This window comes from Schistocerca piceifrons, chromosome 1, assembly GCF_021461385.2.
Source record: "Schistocerca piceifrons isolate TAMUIC-IGC-003096 chromosome 1, iqSchPice1.1, whole genome shotgun sequence".
In the NCBI taxonomy this organism is placed as follows: domain Eukaryota; kingdom Metazoa; phylum Arthropoda; class Insecta; order Orthoptera; family Acrididae; genus Schistocerca; species Schistocerca piceifrons.
The window spans coordinates 357158879-357182361 of NC_060138.1; the positions used below are offsets into that span (position 1 = coordinate 357158879).

Sequence of the window (23483 nt, forward strand, 5' to 3'; positions counted from 1 at the left end):
TTAAATTTAATTATTATTTCCTTGTAATATTTCTCTTATTCTCATTTTCACTTTCTTTTGTTACGAAATACTGATTAATTTCAAGTTAATTTTTTATGTAAAATTTTAGGAAAATATAAATCACATGAGTATTTCTCAGCATAATGTACATTTTATTCAACAGTGTTGACACCTCTTTTGAGAACAATTAGTTTCATGTAATGAGTAAAATTTGTAAAATTACTGAAAATAGCAACATTAATTTTTTATGGATCATGCAAGAAATGAAACTGTTTCACACTTTTAATGTTGGTGTGTTAATATCAAGAGGAACACAGAAGCCTGCACTGCAACAAAGAACATCAGAACATGTAACCGAATAACAGCTTGAAAAAACTAAACGAACAACATAAATGAAGACACAGAAGACCAGAACAACAATGAATCCATCTCAAAAATACAAACTCCCTCTCCAACAAAAATAATATCAAATGGTGTACCTTGAAAAACCTTACACTTAAAAGGTTGGTTTCAACTTCACATGGATTTACTAGGCATGGTCCGGTCCTACTGGAAATGGTATGCTGTTGCCTTCCTCCAACCTTCAAACCGAGTTCCCCATCTAGTTACAAGGGAATCTAGAGTTTTGTGTGGACTTGAAACAACAATGCAACTTTATGTTTTTCACACTAACCCATACTGTCGGATGTGAAATAATTGTTACGTGACAGATAAAAATCTTAGTACTGACTAGGGGTTGAAGGCAAGACCTTTGGATCTGTTGTCTGGCACTTCATCAGTAAGCCAGACTTAAATGTGGAAAATTAATGGGAATGTTGTGCAGTATGGGACACTTCAGACATAATTCAGACAGATCAACTTTATTTTTTACATTTATACACCACAAGGTGTCTCACAGAAGGTGGATGACAATACACTGTGCAACTAAATAGTCTGCCTTCATGTTCAATTCACAAATGGTGCGCATGGAGCAAGACTATTGCTAATCCTTTGTATAAGATCAAATTTCTTCATTCTGCCAGCTGGTCATTTCATGAGATATGTATGGGAAAACATAGTGCGTAGCTTGATTTCCTGAAATGCAAATGGTTTTAACAGTAAATGCATAATGCCTCTTCTTCTTTAGTAATTTCTTCAGCCAAGGCACAATTCAAATATAGTAACCTGACATAATCTGCCACCCTACTTTTACATAAGCTGACTTACTTCTGATCTCTGACATCAAATGCATGTGCTCATTTTTTTACTAATCAGTCTCATTACTAAATGTCTCTTCAGCAAATCAATTACTGTACATGACTTATGCTCATACTACTGAGCATAAACCTCCAGGATGGAGAAAATCGAAATATCTTAAATAAATATTTTTTAATAATTTACAGCATGTTACAAACATTTTAAGAAAATGTGCATTGTAACAAATATTGTAAATTTCAGTTCTTTTGTACAAAACAGCTTTTAAGACAGCACAGATAATGAGGTTCACAAGTTCTGAAGAATGTTTTGTCAAATACAGTTACAGTCGAGTAAGTAACAACTTGTGACAATGCAATCATACAATTCATCCGCACAACACAGTGAAACGAAACAAACAATTAAAAGAAGTCACACAGTCCAATGTAATTCAACTCACATGGATGACGTGTCACATCAAATTCACAAACAACTCAAGTTCATGTGCTGCCAGAGTTCTTCACTTGCTGTAGTGAGAAACAGCAGACATGAGGATTGCAAAGCCACTATGGTTAATTTACACCAAATCACCAATGACGACAATTATTCAATAAGTTTCTTGGCTTTGAAAAATCTTCGTAGGTACAAAACCTGCCATGTCGCCAAACCCAAAAGACAGCACATACTGAAAATGCTGAAGTACAGGACTCGGCTATTTGTTGATTCTGCAAAAGAAAAGACGTGCTTCTCAATAATACTACCAACACATAAAAAGCAAAATATTCAGACATTCACAACAGCAGAGCAAAGTAACAAAAATCTACATCCAGTTACAATGTGTATGGCATACAGTAAACATGACAGCTGTTGGCTGTATTCCATTTATTGATCATATCAGGAAAATTTATTATTTTTTTTTCTTTCATACCCAATGTGCTTTCATTATGCAAATTGCAAGAATTTACAATGTAATTCTATTTGTAGGGAATTCTGTGGGTTCTGATGAAATAAATTAACTTATTGTTTTTTATTAAAACTGCTTTCTACGGGACTATCAAAACGATTTCTTACTCATATTCTTCAAATGAAGTCACACTTCACAACAGGTTAAATAAATATTTTCGGTTTATACAGCTGCCATATTAACAGACTGTGGCACAGTATTTGTAAGGAACTGAATTCTATACTGAGATGGGGGAAGGGAAGGAAGGGTAAGAGGAAGACAGAGTGAGTGAGTGTTGGGGTAGAGGGGGGAGGGGGAGAGGGGGAGGGGGAAGGGGGAAGGGGGAAGGGGGAAGGGGGAAGGGGGAAGGGGGAAGGGGGAAGGGGGAAGGGGGAAGGGGGAAGGGGGAAGGGGGAAGGGGGAAGGGGGAAGGGGGAAGGGGGAAGGGGGAAGGGGGAAGGGGGAAGGGGGAAGGGGGAAGGGGGAAGGGGGAAGGGGGAAGGGGGAAGGGGGAAGGGGGAAGGGGGAGAGGGTGAGGGTGAGGGTGAGGGTGAGGGTGAGGGTGAGGGTGAGGGTGAGGGTGAGGGTGAGGGTGAGGGAGAATTCAGCCCTCACGATTATGTTGTCAGAGCTTTTATTGGCCATAGTCTTGACAGTCTACTGCATGAACACTGAATGCTCAAATAATAGTCAGTGGAATCTCATTTATCAAGACTAGGTGGGGCCATAGATCATTCGGGTTACCAAAAATCCGAAAATTCTGACTAAATCACGACAACATTGTTTAGGTGCCATAAACACACCCACTGTCATGCAAACACACTAATTACATATAATTTTAACACACATTTCAAGCATATATTGAAGAAAAAACAGTTTTATACATTGAAATAATCAGCAACTTTCTTTTGAGCTACATTCATAGGTTTATGTTCAATAAGTTCAGTTGAATTTGTTTCCTATTAAATGTACAAATTGTATAGTGGACTTACAAAAGGATGGTCATAGATTAAACACTAAAGTTACAGTACCAAATTCGGCAGCAATGCTTTTAATGAATACTACTCCATCCTTCCTATGCAGAGTATCTTTTCATCCACAGGCACTACCAACTTTTCTCTCTTTGATGTTGTTTTACACTTGCAATGAACAAAGGCAATACAGTACCATACTGTACCAGGATCTGTGTATGGCAATAGGTTGAATTTAAACCTAATGATTGTCATCATTAGAGACCGGGTTACATGCATCATAAAAACTTTAAAATATGCATGAAATATGCTTAAAAATGCATGAAAAGTGTCGAAATATGCAAGACTAGAAAAACATGGCAGTTATCGCGTGCATTATATCTCAAAGTCGAACCTGTACATATCAATTATGATGAAGAGCGCTGGACATGCAAAAGATCGGTACATTTAGAATGCTGATATCATTTTCTGAATACTTTCTAGTAGAGTTTAGGAAAGGGACTTTCTGGGGTTATTTTTTAAAAATTTGCAAATCAGGGATGCACACTTCAAGAATTGTTCCTTCTTTGCTATTGTTGATAACAAGCAGATGCGATGCATGTGAGTTGCAGCTAAACAATTGATATGTAAAACATCAACTTTGAGATACATCGCATGCAGAAGGGGCATGTTCAAAAACTAATATTTTATTTAAAAAGCAACATACAATCATGACTTTTTTTGAACAGCATTAACTATTAATTTATACAATTGGACCAAAGCATTATTTACAATTTATTTTACATTTTTCTACTACTGTAAACATAAACGACCAAGTACTGTCCCAAATGTTCGGTAGTAAGATTGTGTCTTTGATCACTCAAAACATTTTTATAAGCAGGAAAGGACCATACTACATCAACTGAGGTAACTGGGCGGTATTTGAATTTGGGTGCTATGTTGTCATTCATTGTTTCTGGTAAAAGTTCACCCGTCCCATTAATACAACTATCAATTTGGCACAAGGCTTCAAAGCCTGGGTTATTGTTTAAAATGTTTTCAAACTTTTCTTTAAGTTTTCTTGGGACTATTTCTGGCAATGAGGAGTTCACTAGAATAGTTTTATTCATTAACTGAATAGATTCGTTCAATGCCAAACCCTGAGTTTCAAGCTTTTTAATACTTGCAGGTACATGGGAAAATGAGTGCTAACCACAGCAATGTCATTAAAAGCTTTCTTGCACTGGCAAACTGACAAGGTCTCTGCACTATCGAAGTCATTTACTACCGCTCTGATAGCCTTGAAATGTTCATTGTAAAACACAGCTTCGACCCAGGTACCCCAATGAGTTATCACTGGTTCGGGAGGTAACATTTGGTAGTTTTTCTTTGTAGGTTTTGATGTGGACAGGAGCCTTCAGAAACACTTTCTTTGTTGATGAAATCAGTTTATTTACATTCACAAATGTGGAACATACTTCTTCAGCTAGGTGATGTACTCCATGAGCAAAGTACATCACATCAATCAAATTGGGATAAAATACTCAAAGCGATTTTCCTGCTGTGATCATATACAGAGGTGCAACTGAAAAACACGAACACCCTATTAACTGCAGATGATTCTGGAAATATTTTTCTAATGCCCTCATTCACAAATCTGGCGATCACAGAATGATTTACTTTTTAAAGTTCTTTGCAGGCCGCTGAATATGAAGAAGGCTCTTCTTTTAATGCACCAACAAATACATTTGCAATGTAACAGCCACAAGTGTCTGAAGTTTCATCAACTGAAATCCATATAATGCTGTCCTTCAGTTCACTGCGTATTTCTTTCAGAACATTTACATAATTGTCGGTACGCTATTGAAATATCGTGCGAGAACGACGTGAACATACAGCTGGATTCCTGAATATCCAAGATGTGATCTTGGATACCAGCTTTATCTGCCACAAGGTGTTCTAGCAAAAGGGGAACCTATTTAGTGCTAACCAAGAAAAATAAAGTCATTTTATTTACTTGCAAATAATGTGTGTCCCACAATAGTGGGTGATTTAAGTTATCCCCTACTAAAAGACATCTCTTAAATTTGTTTTAATAACCTCTGCAGCTCCAAATTACCTTTAAACATAATTATTCCCAAATAAGTAATAATTCACTGTAGAATGAAACACACAAATACAAGGTGTACAACTTTGCTTCCGGCATTTGCCGATAGGTGGCAACAACGGTAAGTAGCGGCTGAAAGAAACAGATCGCAGATGTCACGCAGTTAGCTTGGATTTTTTGATTCAGAAAAAAGGAACTTTGGTCCCGTGTGAGCTGAAACCAAGAGACATTGAATGGCGCGTGTGTGTGTTTGTGAACAGTTGCTTCAGAGGCAAAAACAGAAGGGATCTCTGTATTGTGACCGGGGACGAAAAATGGGTTCATTACCATAACCCTAAACGCAAAATATCATGGGGCTATCCCAGCCATGCTTCCACGTCGACGGCCAAACTGAATATTCACAGCTCCAAAATCATGCTCTGCATTTGGCGGGACCAGCTCGCCGTCGTGTACTATGAGGTGTTAAAACCAAGTGAAACAACTACAGGTGCTCGTTATTGAACGCAATTAATGCATTTGAGCAGAGCATTAAAATACAAACGTGGCAATACAGCGAGAGGCATGATAAAGTTATTTTGCAGCATTACAATGCTCAACCTCATGTTGCAAAAGAGGTCAAAATGTACTTAGAAACGTTAAAATGGGAAGTCCTACCCCACCCGCGGTATTCTCCAGGCATTGCTCCCTCTGACTATAACCTGTTTAGATCAATGGCGCATGGCCTGGCTGACCAACACTTCCGATCTCATGAGGATGTCACAAATTGGATGGATTCGTGAATCGCTTCAAAAGACGAACAATTTTTTCGACAGTGGATTCATACACTGCCCAAAAGATGGGAGAAAGTAGTGGCCAGTGATGGAAAATACTTTGAATGATATATGTGTAACCAATTTGTTTCATTAAAGCCTCAAATGTTGGGGAAAAAATGGTGGAAGCAAAGTTGTACACCTTGTAAAAAGAAAAAGAATTTGAGAGTGACCTTCAGCCAGGACTGAAAAATACTTTCCAAATCAAAAATGCTTTAAATTATATTGATCCATACCATTTGTATCTCTCATTTCTTCTTCCCGCTTCCTCATAAGAGAGAAGTCTTTAACAATAGCATCAGATAAATCTTCAAGGCGCTTTAATTCTACCTCTAGAGGTTTGAGTTTAGCTGCTTCTCCAATCTGAAATGAAAGTTAATTGTTTGCTAAAATACTTGCAAAAGTATAGAGATCATGTAAATAACATGCCATACATGTTCTCTAGGAAGTTAAATAGTCCTCATACATAATGTATGAACTTGTGACACCCAAGAAAGGAATGTATATTCATTTCAATGGCACAGGCTCAAGACCAACAAAATGATTTACATACATTACATATAAATGGGTTACCAAATAAGCAGCAACCAGTTGCAAAATCATGTTTTCTTTATTTACTTTTGCAAATCAATTTCAACTGATTAACATCCATCATTGGTGCTACAAATACAAGAATAAAAATAAAAATAATTAATAACAGTGACCAAATGAATAAATGTACATAAAGCAACGTAAAACCAATTAAACGTATATGGACGCATTAAACCATTTAAAATCCACATACAAATTTACCTTTCAACGAATATGTGCCCTGAGTAGTAACACTGTCTTAAGCAGAAGTCAAACATAAAGTGATACATCGAGAATCGACTATGACAACGAGAAATCATAAGGGGGCGCTGCAAAGCAAACCTACCCTCTATGCGAAAAGATACAGCTAAAATAAAATAAAAATGAGAAGAACAAATGACATACAAAGTGAGGTAAAATATAATTATAAAATTCTGAAATATTTACAAAAAATTGATATACTGACAAAGATTTTGTCAACAACATAGTACAGTTATATATGCCAAAAAGCGATTGCACAAATTAGTAAAAAAGGAACAAACATAGGTGCGAAGCACACCATAGAAAAAATTTTAAAATACTTTTTAAAAAAAATTAAAATTATTTATCATATTAACGAAGAGCAAAAGTTAATCATAATGCCAAAAAGTAAAACGGTGTTGGCATCCATCTAACATACAGTTAATGATGTTCAAGAAGATCGGATATTTATTTTTTATTTATTTATTTTTTTGCATTGTGGCTCCATCTGCCGAAAAAAGAAAAAAAAAATCTGATCTTCCTGAATACCATTAACTGTACGCTAGATGGATGCCAACACTGTTTTACGCTTTGTCATTATGATTAACTTTTGCTCTTCCATAATATGATAAATAATTTTAAAAATTTTTAAAAAGTATTTTAAAAATTTTTAAAAAGTATTATAAAATTTTTTCTGTAGTGTACTTCTCACCTATGTTTGTTCCTTTTTACTAATTTGTACAATCGCTTTTTGGTGTATATAACTGTACTATGTGGTTGACAAAATCTTTGTCAATATATCCATTTTTTGTAAATATTTCAGTATTTTATCATCATATTTTACCTCACTTTGTATGTCATTTCTTCTTCTCATTTTTATTTTATTTTAGCGCCCCCTTATGATTTCTCGTTGTCACAGTCAATTCTCGATGTATCACTTTATATTTGACCTCTGCTTAAGACAGTGTTACTACTCAGGGCACATATTCGTTGAAAGGTAAATTTGTATGTGCATTTTAAATGGTTTAACGCATCCATATACATTTAATTAGTTTTACGTTGCTTTATGTACAGTTATTCATTTGGTCACTGTTATTAATTATTTTTATTTTTATTCTAGTATTTGTAGCACATGATGGCTGTTAACCAGTTGAAATCGATTTGCAAAAGTAAATAAAGAAAACATAATTTTGCGACTGGTTGCTGCTTATTTGGTAATTTTATGGTTTACGGTCACTGCACAACTTGGGAACCACGTGGAGCCCACCATTCATATAAATGGGTCATTCTTAGTGCTAGAAATGATTATCCTATGGAAAATACAGTGATATATTAATTTATTATTACTACTATTAATTTATAAGTACTGTTTACCACACTTTTGTTTATATTTCTGACATTTCATACACACTATCCTTTACATTTTTTTAACACCCTCCCATCAAATTTCATCCTTGAGTTAGTATATTTTTGTAGACATTATACACTTTTCCCCCATGTCTGATTACTTTAATCACAGTTTACACTTTTGGAAGTAATCTGATCTGTATAGCTTTCACCTCTGAAAGCTTAACTTTTATTTACTTTCTTATGTCATGCATGTCTTAAAACTGCAAAACTGCACTCCAACATCTTACTTCTGAAGGTTGCATTATTATTATTATTATTATTATTATTTAAATGGCCTCCCAGAGTATCAAATTCCCAGTTCACAAGTGCATACTATCATTCACCTCATCTAGTTTATCCTTTATCAATCAGCACATCCAGTTTCCTCATACCTTTAACTAAATTTTTTTCTCGTCACATACTCTTGATGCTATCTGCATCGTATTTACCAACCACAGACTACAGTGTTCTGCAGGTCATACCATTTAAGAGGTGTTTTAGTTTTACACCTTTGTGCACAACAATGCCTGGCAGAAGTTGAGCCAAATAATATATGAGCCAAATAATATGAAAGCACTGGAGTAAACATATTAATAGAAATTATAACTTTTCTTCCCCAGTGATACTGTGCCTTTCAACTTTCCTTTTACTGTTACAGCCGTGGAAGTGTGGAGAGTCGCCAGTACATCTGTGATCTGGTGTGTCATATCTATATGTATATAACACAACAAATAAAAACACTGGTACTGGAACTGCATACTTAAAACTTCCACAGTTGTACTGCTATTGCCAATCTCTTGTAAACTACATAATTGCAGAGACTCCAGTGGAACAAGAAGGACAAAATCTTGTTTATAAACCAGTGGAAATATGTAATGTGGCCCAACGAGTGCAGTGTTACGATGCTTTTTACCATCTTTATACATGATAGCAGCATATCATCCCAATGGTCTTGCAACTATGCTGAGTAGTACATCACACCAACTGGGATGTCTAAAGTACATCATCTCAGTCTACAACTCAAAACAGCATACGAGGATTATCGTCATATAAAGTAGTATACTATTTTAAAATGCCATCACCATTTGACATATTCAAAACGAAGAATGGAAAGACTGGAGAGTCTGTTAAGGAATTTGCCAGTGTAATTAAGGAAATTTGGAGTACAGTAGACAGGGAAAATACATGACTACTGAAGAAACAGGAAGATGCAGTGGGCTGTATGGCACTAATGCCACAGTATAAAGTTGGTCAATGAGTGATGCTACCAACTTCATATACGCTGAAGGGAAAACAAAGAACTTTTCTGCAAAGCATAAGAGGCCAGAAAATATCAAGATTCATTTGCCGACAAGAATGACAATTGTGCATGTAGGATGGCTGAAACCTTTTCAAGAGAGTCTGGAAGTTATTCTGCAGGTAGGAGATGCGGACCGCAAACGGAGAGTGAGAAGAAAGATATTGGAAGAAACAAGTGGTTGTGAATGAATTGGTGATGAGGAACCTGTGTGGAGAAGGCCTAGGAGATAGTAATTTAATTTTTTGTACGGTTAGATATAGGTTTAGTGCAATTAATATAAGCAGCTGTGGAGCAGTAATGAATTTAACGATGTGGAAAGTAATAGGTTTTCCAGCCTGCACATGAGGTGCAGAGAAGGAGAAATGCTGCGGTTCGTTGAGGGACAACTGATCTTTGTCAGGGTGGAAGTGTTATCAAACCAGCACCTGGAAGGGGGAGTGCTGTTTGCCAAGCATGAAGACTTAGTGATCACCTGTCATCACTGGGTGATGCAGTTGATATTCAATGTGTGGGAGATTGGTCACAAGATGAGAAGATTGTAAGAAGCACAAGGCAAATTCTGCAAGGGAACAGAAAGGCACAGTGCCGGGGTGTGTAATAGTGTACAATGTGCGTACGAGAAATTAAGGAGTGAGGTGACCCCGGTACTGGGGATTATTCCACATATGCGAAGAAAGCGGGGTTGGATCGACGCTGGAGGCTGGCTTATGAAGACCATATTTGGCACTGCTGATGAGGAAGACATTCGAAGGATGAACGACACTGCAGAAGAGTTTAAGCAGTGGGAAAAAGGGAACAAAACGGTAAATGATTGGCACACTAAACAGATTGCAACTTTAGAGGTGTACGTATTGCATAACACACAACTACTACGACAACTGACTGGCGAAGTAACACAGTATGCCAGAGCTACAGAAGAGGCATTTAATCAGAGTATCAGGGAACTACAAGTCTTAGATAAGGAAGGAGTAATGACAAAATGTTTGCAGTCCATAAAAGATAACGTTTGGGAAGCACAAGGGAAAGTAACGGAACTACAAGAGGCTATGCAGCAGGCTATAAGAGGTCAGCTAGGGGTGGACTTCTTGTCACTAGAGCAATATTAAGAAGGTCTATGGATAGTATAGAAGGAACTATTGACAGAGTTGGGGTTGGTTTTACAACCCGAGCACAAAAACTTGCCTTTTTATTTTGAGGTACCCACAGCATCAATGAGAACTGATGGAGTCAAAGTTTACATTTCCTTTTCTGTACCAGTAACAGGGAAACAAGTATGTTATGAGTGCTACATAGTCCATGCAATCCTGGCAAGTGGGAGATATTGAAAGCAATGATTGTTATTAATTACAAAAGACAAGAGAAAATACGTAGAAAGTCACAAAAATGTTACCAAGGGGAATCACAGTGTCTGAATATGATAATAGAGGGACAGGATCTCCGTACAGTAAAATTGCTAATGGGACAAAAGGAGATAAGAGAACGCAATAAAGAAGTGATCGAGCTGGAACTGTACTTTCAGCAGGCTGAGGCACATTGGTTGTACTCTACCTTTGACAAGATGATAGTAGCAGCTAGTTTTTTCGAGCAGAGGAAGCTTATGTCAGCACAGAGGCTAGAATTAAATTGGAGTGGTTTGTTACTTAACAGAACAGCTTGCGAGATAACTGGGCCTACTTTCAATCTGCCAGCTGCAATTTCAGGGATAATTCACCTGAATATTTCGCAGCCTTATTTGTATTGGCCAGAGGAGCCCATAGAGGTGCTATGTGCCACAATTTAACCAGCTTAAACTCTAGTTGGTTGGTTTAAGAAAAAGTAGAGGGGGCTGGAGGAGAGGGAAGGGACCAAACTGCTTGGTCATTGGTCTCTTGGTCTACAAAACAAGGCCACAAGGGAAAGAATGTAACAAACAAGACTTACCGCACAAAACCTGGAGAAAAGAAAAACCACAAGAACTACAGAAGGGTAGCCAACACTACTATGGACAAAATGAGATAAGACGACCACAGAGGAAGCAAGAAAAAGTAGAAGGGATTAAAACAATAGAGCAGAGAACTGTGGCTAGCTGGTTAAAAGAACAACAACGGATAAGCCAGCCACTCTGCAACACAATAAAACCTCCAACCTAAAAGCATTAGGGTAGAGAACACAGACTGACAAAGGACATGCACTAAAACTTATATGGAACAAAAAATGTATAAAATGTAAAACTAAATCAGTCGATGAGGCACTGTCACCTAAAACATTGGGAACGAGTCTGGTAACTGAAAAGTAGGACACTGCAACAGAATGTAGGCCACCGTCAACCAGCCATTGTACCTACACTGGGGTGGGTCTTCACAGTGGAGGAGATAGCCATGGGTCAGCCATGCGTCACCAATGCTAAGCTGGCAGAGGACCACAGAGTCCCTGCAAGAAGCCCGTATGGAGGACTTCCACACATTTGTAGTCTCCGTTATGGCATGCAGTTGATTGGGCATATCTAGATTATGACATTCCATATCCCAAATCCCAAAAAACTTGTGGCATAATACCGAACGCAAGTCAGTTTCAGTGATGCTGATCACCACCAATGGTTTCTGAGTAGCCGATTTGGCCCCACCATTTCATGGGATTCCGACACATCCCAGGGGCCAAACAAACACCACTGAACATCCGGTCCGTTCCAGGGCATAGATGGACTCCTGGATGGTCACTACTGAAGGATGGCAAGGGTGCACTGGCCAACAGCTTGTAAGCTGCTCAAGAAGTCACTACAGACAAGGAAGGACACACCAGCGCATGAACTGATATGCTCAAGAGAATGGGATATGGCCACCAGCTCTGCAGTGAAAACATTGCAGCCATCCAGCAAGTAGTGCTGTTCAGTTGTCCTGCTTGAGCATAAGCGAAGCCAACGTGACCATCAACCATCAGTGTCTTAAGTGTAGACTATGACAGAGCCCTGAGATGCTTCAAGAATCAAGAGGAAATGACAGCAGAGAGCCTCAGGAGGGACTGAGTCCTTAGGGCCATGCAAAAGTTCCAGCTGAAGCTGACGCTGCGGCCTACGGATACACCATGGAGGTGTATGTGTATGGACCCGGAGGGGAGGTGGTAAAGGAAAGGACTCTAGTTCACAGAGAAGGGATCGAATGCAAACAGGGATTGTAATCCCTGACCTGGGCTGCTGATGCAGGAGATGAACCACCATGGTTGGGAAAAGGAGATGGTAATTTGGATGCTCAGGAGAGCTACGAATGTGTGTGACGTAATCAACGAGCAGTTGGCGTCTGATCTGCAATGGATGGACCCCACCTCCACCAGTAGGCTGATCACAGAACTCATCCTAAAAGCTCCCATCACTAGTTGAACCCCGGTGGTGGACTGGGCCTAGTAACCACAACGCAGAGGGCGCCACCGAACCATAAACCAGATTCCCGTAGTCAAGGTGGGACTGAGCAAGGGCTTTGTACAGTTGCAGCAGTGTAGAGTGGTATGCACCCCAACTGGTATTGCTCAGGCAGCAGAGGGCATTCAGGCACTGCCAGCACTTCTGCTTAAGCTGACAAGTCCTAAGAAATGATGTCTCCACTATGGGGACTGGATCATAATCAAGGTAAAGTTCTGGTTCCTGATGAATGGTACGATGCCGACAGTAGTGCATGACACGGGAATTCGCGGCTGAAAACTGGAAGCCGTACGTTAGAGCCTATGACTGCACCTTATGGATGTCTCCCTATAGGACCCACTCAGCAACACAAATACTGGAGGAGCAGTAGGAAATACAAACATCATCTGCATGCAGAGAAGGTGAGACAGATGGCCTCACAGCTGCTGCTAGACTGTTAATGGCCACTAAAAATAAAGAGACACTCAATACTGGGCAGATCAACAGGAAGCAACTCGTGCACATGGGTAGTTTGGAATGGATAGCAAAGAAGGATGTTTCGTAGGATTTTATGCATAGTGCGCAACGGTATGTTCAATGTCCAGGCAATTCTCCGTGTACTACACATTTGCATATCACCACTCATCTCCTCTTGCATTGCTGTGGCCACCGTTTCCACTGATGTGGAACCAATTTCCTTCCCTTACCAGGTTGTACACCAAAAGAACAGTCTTTTCAAATTTCCGAATCATTTTCTCTGGACCCACAGCAGTTATCGGACCAGCTACCTTTTTTCAAACCCTTCAGTGTCCAGAACTTCTACAGAACTGTGTGTGCACAGTCATCATTCTTGTATTACAGCTTTACAAGCAGAGCATGATCCTGCATTGAGACAGTCATGGCGAACATCGCAAACATGAAAGGAGGAGAAGCCGTGTACCTGGCGTGTTTATACCAACTTCGATGGGTCATGCGCATGACAGGTGTTTTCATTTACATATCCTGAAACATACAGTGCCCTCTATTCATCAATTTTCAGATTATTTTTTTTCTTCTGCCATATGTTTGCCCCCTTCTCCGACAATATTCCATTGCGATTTGACATCATTCTGACCAGTGGTGTTATTTCTACAGCTTTTTGGAAGTTTAATTATAATCACCCTGTACATTACAGCTTCTGGCACCTGTCTGCAGCTTAATGTCTCCTCCATATGGTGAATAACAATCTATCATTTGCATAGTATTATTGTTATTCTGTTTATTTTATTGCATTAATATGAGCCAGAGTAAGCATACAGTTAATAGCAGTTTAACAATACATAATTATTAAAGGAGCTACTAACAGCTTGACTTATTCCACATACTTAGAATGGTGGAACTTGCAGCAGTGTGTCAATAAGTAAATAAAAAAGTTAAATGTTTGCAACTATGAACTTCACACACAGATGAGTTTTGCAATTTCTGCAAGTACAAGAAAAATTCCACACTGCAAAATGTGTACTGATAATGTCACAGAAGAAGCAGGTCACTTAGTCAACTGATGTACTACATATATAATTTTTGCATGAATGATCAGGATAATGCAATCTCTTGACTAGTTCTGCGGCTAAGGATGGATAATTCTGGGTTGTACTGCACCACTTGGCTCTTTGTACATCTGACTTGGTAAAACGTGGGAGCGAAGTGCACATAAAATAGTTGTAAAGCTGTTATATGCAGCTTGCAGCTATCAGTGAACAACATGTAAACAAAAGAAAGCACACACTACTATGAGAACATGAAACTTAAGTGTTGACTGTACAATGATTCGAACGTATATTAAATAAAAATCTAATTTAAAAATCAAACAAACAGTTCTCACTTTACAGTGTAAGACCTTGAATACTGTGTGTTTAAGAAATACTACTTAAACGGATATTACTGAGTGCAGCAAGGTAAAACTTAACTGAATTACAAATCAGCTTATCTACCTTCACCCTCTCACATGGCAGGACTAATACTTAAAATATTTTGCATTACTATAACTATTACAATGATTTCTGTAAGACATTTTTACTAACTATTCTTAACCTCATCTACATTTTCATACACCCATTTTTAAATTAAATTTAACTTTACACAAAATGGAAGATAATCTTTCCCTCTAACGTATTGGACATCTTTAATTACCATAAACCATAATTAGAGAAATTCCACAACACTCTCGTAAAACAGCTGATTCATGATGCATTTTAAATGGTTAATGGTGGTACACTGGTAGAAATTTAGAGGTGGGAAGAAAGAACTGTTACTGGAAAGCAGACACAACAAGGCATCTCTAAGGGTAAGCTAAAACCATACATTGAGATGGGCCATGTAACACACATAAGAAATTTTGTATCACTTATTAAAATTAAAAATAATTAATTTTTATAAGCATGCCAATTAAAGACTATCACTTGTTAACAGGGAGTGACTTGGATGTAAGACAGTTTTTAATATTTCCATATATAGGTTAATATTTGCAAGCCAAGAATAAAAAATTAATTTTCAGGTACAGTGCTCCTCAAATGTTCATGCAACACGACGACAGACAGGACGGATTTCTTATACAACAAAAATTTTGGTAATTTAAAATGGAAGGGGTTAAGTGGAAGACGTATCACTGATTTGCACTTTTGTAAGGTTCACACTGTCAAAAAATCACACCCACAAGCATAGTGACTAAAATAATCAAATTACCATCTTAGTTGAAGAACCGGAAGCCACGAACACGGATGATACAAAAATAAAATTAAAAATTAAGACCAATAAATATAATACAAATGAACAAATGTAAAAACATTGGCATGCAGTGGGCTTTATACTATTGCTAAAAAAAATCTGGTATATGCAACAAAGAATCAGAAAAAGCTGTCTACATTTACCAATGTAATTTCAGTTGCCGAAATCCAATTACATGTGACCAAACCATGAACTTAAATACTGAAACACTGTCGGTAATTAAAGAATATATCACTTTGGGAAGAAATGTCAAGATACACATACATCTAAAACAAAATTTACAGTTGAAACAGTGCAGTATGAAGTACAAGAAATATTTAATCTTATAACAGTATACGGATAACTACCAGAACCTTCTACGTGTGTTATTCCTTCTGGTACATGGGTATTGTTTTGAAAGTGAACGATGAGGAAAGTCCATGAAACACTTAGATTTATGCATCCACGTGGGCCATCATCCTTTTAAAGTCTGAAAATCACACTTGTAAGGTTCCATTCTCCCACATTTTGTCATGTAGAAATCAACACAATGACTGAACATACTTATACTCTAAGTCTAATCTCTTTTAAATTGGTGGAAGCAAAATGGTCCTATCTTCTCTTCTCCAGCTATCTGTATTATTTGAATATTTATTACTAAAAATGCAAGAAATTGCATTTTTACAAATTATTTACTAAAAACCCCAGCCAAAAACTTTTGAGAACCACACAAAATATTGTTTGGTTAATATGTTAGAAGTCAGTGCAAACACAGTGGGCAATCATGAGAAAATCAAAATATTGTAGATTTGGAGAGTATCAGGTGGAACTTCCAACATATAGTTTTTTCAGCAAACTTTGAAATAGTGATGTGACACATTCACTCATGGCCTATATGATTTGAGATAAAATTGCCCACTTGGAGCAAGATAGTGACAAGACATTTTTGACACATGTATGACTTTTTATCACAACTTACAATACACTCTCCTGAACAAATTTACATTTTGTGGCATGTCATTATCTTTCCCAAGTAATTCATATTATAATTTAATTTTTTTATTTTACCCAGATAAAAAAAACAAAATTTAGGTCAAGAAAAACTCTTCTGTTTGCTATTGTACACCCTCCTCCTTTCTCCATAAAATTACCTTTCTGCAATTTCTTCTATGCACATTTAGCAAATTTTATGAATATAATAGAGGGAAACATTCCACGTGGGAAAAATATATCTAAAAACACAGATGTTGTGACTTACCGAACGAAAGTGCTGGCAGGTCGATAGACACACAAACAAACACAAACATACACATGAAATTCAAACTTTCGCAACAAACTGTTGCCTCATCAGGAAAGAGGGAAGGAGAGGGAAAGATGAAAGGATGTGGGTTTTAAGGGAGAGGGTAAGGAGTCATTCCAATCACGGGAGCGGAAAGACTTACCTCAGGGGGAAAAAAGGACAGGTATACACTCGCGCACACACACACACACACATATCCATCCGCACATACACAGACGTCTGCTTGTGTCTGTGTATGTGCGGATGGATATGTGTGTGTGTGTGTGTGTGTGTGTGTGTGTGTGTGTGTGTGTGTGTGTGTGTGCGCGAGTGTATACCTGTCCTTTTTTCCCCCTGAGGTAAGTCTTTCCGCTCCCGGGATTGGAATGACTCCTTACCCTCTCCCTTAAAACCCACATCCTTTCGTCTTTCCCTCTCCTTCCCTCTTTCCTGATGAGGCAACAGTTTGTTGCGAAAGCTTGAATTTCGTGTGTATGTTTGTTTGTGTTTGTTTGTGTGTCTATCGACCTGCCAGCACTTTCGTTCGGTAAGTCACAACATCTGTGTTTTTAGATATATTTAGCAAATTTTATATATTTTGAGTAGGTTTAACAGAAATGAAGCGCAACTGAGAAAATGTCACTTGACTGTACTATACCACTGGCAAATATTGCGCAAAAAATGAATGTATCATTAGAGTAAAAAATTTGTGAATTGTGTAAACTTCATAGAAACATTGAAAATAAAATTTATATCTTACTGTTTACAACACCTACTGTATGCTGTTTCTTATTGGCACAACTGGCAGATGCAATGAAACCAATTGTCCAGTGAGATTTTATAAATTACCTACAAGGATTAAACATTCAGCACTGAATAGCAAAGAAACTTAGGACTTTCAATGCTTTAATGTGTGTAGGAGTTTCATTTGCACTAGAATAACAAAATTCCTACCACATAAGTAAGGTCTATTTCCAGTAGTGTTACACCAGATGTTTTGAGCACTGCAGCTGATGACCAAAGGCAGAGCAAATATTTCTCTACACAAGAGCCTTAATTGCAAATTGCAGGGAAGTCAAGTAGGTGAAGGGTTCAAGTTACATGAACAGAGTGTAGCTGTCTACAGGTGCAATGACTAACAATATTAATAATCAGTCACAGAAGGCTTATTATCTCTTCCACATTTTTTGCTTTCTTCCTCAACCATTACTTCTCGCTTCAGTCCTCAGATATCAGAAATTGGTAAAAATCAAAAGCTTTTGGTCAAATAGTGTTATCTGCTTCAGCACCCTTTCAAAAACCTTTGAGGTCCTGCAATACCATAGTGAAGTAGTAGTAGTGAGAGTTCTGTTGTTGAACATGAGTGAGCTGTGTTGGCTGCAGCTGTGTGAACCAAGCATGCTATTATCACAAAAACCATGTTAGCAATGGATGCCTCTTGAGTAGTAGCAGCAGCAGCAGTATAGTAGTAGTAGTAGTAGTAGCAGCAGCTTCTTTATGAACTACTTGGACAAAATGACGTCAATACAGCAAGTGTCTACAGTCTTGGGCTGAGGGAACTGCTTCTTTTCATAGGCAAAAAGACAGAAACAAGAGTTAAGAGCACTGTCCTACATGACTTCGTTAATTCTTAATCCTCCCCTTCCTGGACCCATGGGCGGGCCAATCTCACCACTCTCTCTTTATAACCCTGATGTTGCCAATCTGCAACTTCTTGAACATGCTCTGTAAGCTGACCTGCTTTTTATGTATATACAAACTTTTACTGAAGGCACAAACGTGGCAAACCAGCTTACAGAGTATGTTGGATAAGAGCAATACATTGGCAACATATAATGCTAACTTCTCTTCGTGGTTTTCATATATAATTAAGATAGAACTACTCATGACAAAGTCACTATCAATACCATTTAATATTTTTCTAATAATAAATATATGCAAGTCATTTGCACACAGCTGCTAATTTTGTCAAAATGTTTATGCTTTTCGACATCTCTTCTATGCATTCCCTTTGTAATATTTCTTCCATCCTGACACAAAAAAGATCGACTAATGTTGACAAGGGTGGTGCCAACAAGTGGGCTTTGCCTCTAACATCACCACCTGGCAGCACATATGTAGGGAGAACAGTTTCAGGTACACAATGAGACACGAAAAGAATGGCAAATTCTGAGTATCAAATGTAAGAATGCATAGTCTCATGGCAGTTACACTGAATAAAAAGTTACAAATATGCCTATCAAAGACTGCTATCAAAGACTGTTTGAACCTAGTACCCCAGCTCTTTGTAAGTGAAATGGTCAAGCTATTAAGGCACGCACTTACATCATCTTATTTTCTGTACAACAGTCAGTGTTACGATCAGACAGACAGCATTGCAGCAGTGGGTAGCCTATTAGCTCCAACCATTGCAAACCTCTTCATGGAGAATTCTGAGGATATTGCCTTAGACATGGCACCATAAAGCCTAGTTGTTTCTTTCAATATGATGAAACGTTCATCATAATGGACTTGAAGTTTACTAGTTCTTGGAACACCTCAACGACATTACAGTAACATTCAGTTTACTATGGAGGTAGAAGAAGATGATGCATCGTCCTTACTCAACATTCTCAACCAGCACATCTGTACTTGCATGCTATCAGCCATCATCACCCAGACAGAGGTGCACTGTTTTACAACCATTGGCTCATTGTGCAAGAATGATATCAGATGCTGATAACCTGCCCCATGAGCTGAACCACCTACGGAAGGTCTTTAATTAACAACAGCTATAACATCTATCAAATAAATGAAGTGACATCAAGCAAGACTCACAACAAGACCGACGAGAAGCAGGAAAAGAATCTTGCTTTCTTGCCATTCTGTCACTCCGTGTTGGGCAAGATAAGCCTCCTGCTTAAGTGACACAAGATCAAATCGATTTCAGGCCTCCAACGAAAATGCCTCAACTACTCAGACCTGTTAAAGACGTAACAGGTGTCAGAACACCTGAGGTCTACAAGATATTTGTAAGTATGGCCAGTCTTCTGTCAGACAAACAGTAAGCACTGTGAAACGATGCAGGGAGGAGATGAGATGTTTCATCACTTATGCTAGCCCTAGAAAATGGACACTGGGTAAAATTTGACGATACGTCTGCCATGGCTCGTACAAATGGCTTCTGTAATTGTGTAATTAAAGCAGCCATTGAAATAAAAATCACCAATAACACCTTAAACAAAGATGGTGGCCTGCAGCTCAGTACGGGATCCAGTGATCGTGTGATTGAAGCGGGCACATCAGACGCCAAGACAACATATGCCTGTATACGGTGATGCTGTGGGCACAAGTGACATCACAACTTGCAGATAGTGTTTATAAGGAGTGCACCAGCAGCCCACTGGCAGTCTTATCACTTGACAATGGCCGAAAGCTCATGTAATTTTAATTACTTGACGCAGTTGGAAACCCAAGAACTTTTTATTCACTTGAGCGTATAAACCTGTAAGTGTCTGCAGTTACATATGGTCATATCACATAAAAGTTGCCTTGAATTGTTGCTGCCACAGCTTCAAATTTTTTTCCTATGCTTTTTGGGAATGAAAGTTGTAGGGACAGACTGATCTGTAGTTTAGCCTGATGACTGTGACCTGGTGACACAATGAATGTGACGTCATGAGAAAAAATTGGTTCTAGTCATACGACAAAGTTGCTGGTTATGGAAGAGCCTATGTTGAGATTTCAGTTGTACATCGTGTGCTTCAAAATTATTTTTATGGAAAATATCGTATGAACCTTTAATATCAAGAGCACTCCTTTTGCAAATACATTGTACATTCAGTGGTTTTGTACACTGAATTGTTTGTCACAATTACCAACACAATTACACAAAACATTTAAGTAACATCATTGTCCTTTATGGATACTTAACCAGATGATGTTCTACTATTAAATAACCACAGAACAATACAAATCAATACACACAAAAATAAGGATCACCATTTGGTTCTGGTGCTGTGTGTCACATGTCTGTTAGTCTCCTTGAAATTTCCACAGTTTAAGCTCTTGACTATTTTACACATGATACATACAGCAGTACGTGCCAGAATTGAGCAGTTATCTTATAAAAGTACACCAGAATCTTCTGCTTAGGTTATTAAACTATGAACTATGTAAGGACTCCAGCACAGAATTTTCTTTTCATCCTAATTCTTTGTATGGGATGTGACTGTAGCATTTAAATAAAAACATCAAGCTTCTCAACAGACTAAAATTCAATGGGAGCTATTAGTCATTTATCTCTTTTTACTTTTAACCTGATATGCCAGCAAGTGGGTCATCTGAGAATGGTTCATCCCAGCACACGTCTTCAATCGATTACCAGTTTTCATTACAGTGACCTTTCAGTCACCAAAGAGTGCGTCATTCTAACAGGGAGATGTCCCCATGGATGGGATCAACTTTTTTAAAGCATCTACACAGTGGTACAAGTTAGGGTCCCATTTAATACACCCTGCAATCATTTATGAAATTGGGTCCTTGCTTGTGAGTAATCCATGAAAAAGAATTTCCTGTGATCCTCTACAGTTTGAACAAATACAATTAAGCAGAGTGGCAGCACAGCACAGAGGTTAAGATACTTTCATGGCGTGCAGAAAATTCTAAGTTCAAATCTCATCTGGTGCTCTGAAATTTTTTATTTTTAAATCTTTGTCTTAATAAGCAATCATTTTTATTAATTGTTCAAAATGCAATTTTTCTTCATTTCTTATCCTTTGCCACACCATTTTCATCAATGTATTGCCTTTTTTTTATTTGCTCTCATTCTTTCTTCATTTTATGCCATTTCATTTCGAATCATTGTGTTTATGGTTTTACTTATTTATATTTATCTATCATGACATTTAAAGATTTTAAAATGTCAATCTATCAGTTGAGAATAAAAGATGGAATAATATATTCTGGATGTGAAATGACAGTGAAAACATCTTTTTTTTACAAGACACAATTGTTTTGGACAGTGATAGTTGTACAAAGAATTAAAACACACATTCATATTGCACTATGGAAAAAATAACACGGATGAAGATTTAAACAGAGAAATGAAAGAAAATTCAAGAATAATGAGGAATAGAAATAAATGCCAAAACATGGATGAAAATATAAAATTCCAAAATGAAATAAATCAACATAATAAATAAATAAATTCAAAATCACACGGACAATTTGATATGAAATAGTACAACAATAAGAAGAAATGAGAGCAAATAAAGTCTGTAAGTTGTTGAAAATGATGTGGCAAAGGATTAGAAATAAAAAATAGAACCAAAGAACTGTATAAAAAATATTCTATGCCAATTCTGTCATCAGCTTATCCTACCATGGGGGTGTGACCACCATTTAGAATACTACGCAAATGAATGGCCATAGCCAAACTGCCACCAGCAAAGTTGACCACCTAGTGGTAGAATATGCTGCTGAACTACACTTCAGAATCAGTGTCACCTAAGTTTCTCCTGTACAATACCAGCTTCTCTGAATTACACTGACAGGATCATGCAATTCTTCGAAGAATATTTATCTACCGATTCAGCGATCTCTCACTTCTGTTTCATTCTCCTACTCCCAAACCACTCCATTCCGCTGTGTGCAACCCACCCCCACATTGCTTACACCATGGCGAGTTCAAGCTAAGTTTTCAATCATGTTTTATGTGCCTGCAAACTGCTCAACTACATGATGAGTGGTCACCTGTACTCCTTCCATTATTTATATTAACATCATGAGTACAGATACAAAAAGAACAGAATTTAAATAAAGAAATTAAACAGATGACATTTTATCCCAACCCAAGAAATTAGTGAGTAACATAAGGGGAAAATTTGATTAATTAGAGTAAAATAATCACAATAAACAAATAGTTCATTATGAGACAGCACCCAGAACCACTAACATTTATACAGCATAAGCTGGTACCACTATCCAAAGAGTTCTGCATTAGTCTTAACTAAACTTACAGTACCAAATGTAAATTGCTGTTCAACACAGAAATCAAATACATTTGTGTGTGAAGAAATTATTAATGTGAATACAGAGATTGTACATTCTATGAAGGAGCTATTATATTATGGTACAGTACAGATAGTCCTACCAGCCATTTTTTCCATTTTTTTCCAATCTAGATAAACATGTACATAGCAGTTTCAAAAGTGACAAATCAGCTCCTACAAAGTAAAGGCAATATCTTAGATGACATAAGCAGTAACTCTCATCCAAAAAGAATTACTTCCCAAAACATATTGAACACATATTTAAACAAACAAAAATTGTAAAAGAAACTGACTATGACTTTTGGGGTTTAAAACAAAACAAATATTTTTGCAAGATCACTTGGCAGAATTTCAGTCCTCCCTTTAGAACAGTATAGCGGCCACTTCAGAGAGCTGTGAATGGTATAGAACTGGCACCAGACACTCATCTGACCATCCACTCCTGTCTCATGTCATAGATGTGCATGTCTTTGGCTGAATTGAATCAGCACAGTAAGATTAGTTGATTTAGAGACACTGCAGAAAAGAGTGTGTTTTGATGTGGACATAACCATAAAGTGAATGAAACTGCCTGGTTAT

The 23483-nt window shown here is 37.7% G+C and overlaps 1 protein-coding gene across 2 annotated transcripts in view; it reads right to left on the minus strand.

Moving 5' to 3' along the window:
• Positions 1-844: 844 nt before the first annotated feature.
• LOC124789630 (transmembrane emp24 domain-containing protein bai) overlaps positions 845-23483 on the minus strand; it is a 34315-nt gene continuing 11676 nt past the window's right edge. The window contains exons 4-6 of one of the 2 annotated variants that reach the window (XM_047257056.1): positions 15573-15575; positions 6219-6345; positions 845-1898 (exon numbers count right to left, since the gene is read on the minus strand). In XM_047257056.1, coding sequence (XP_047113012.1) covers positions 1777-1898; positions 6219-6345; positions 15573-15575 — 252 coding nt within the window. In that variant the 3' untranslated portion in view covers positions 845-1776. The remainder of the gene's footprint in view (positions 1899-6218; positions 6346-15572; positions 15576-23483) is intronic. The other variant, XM_047257064.1, reaches the window with a different exon arrangement.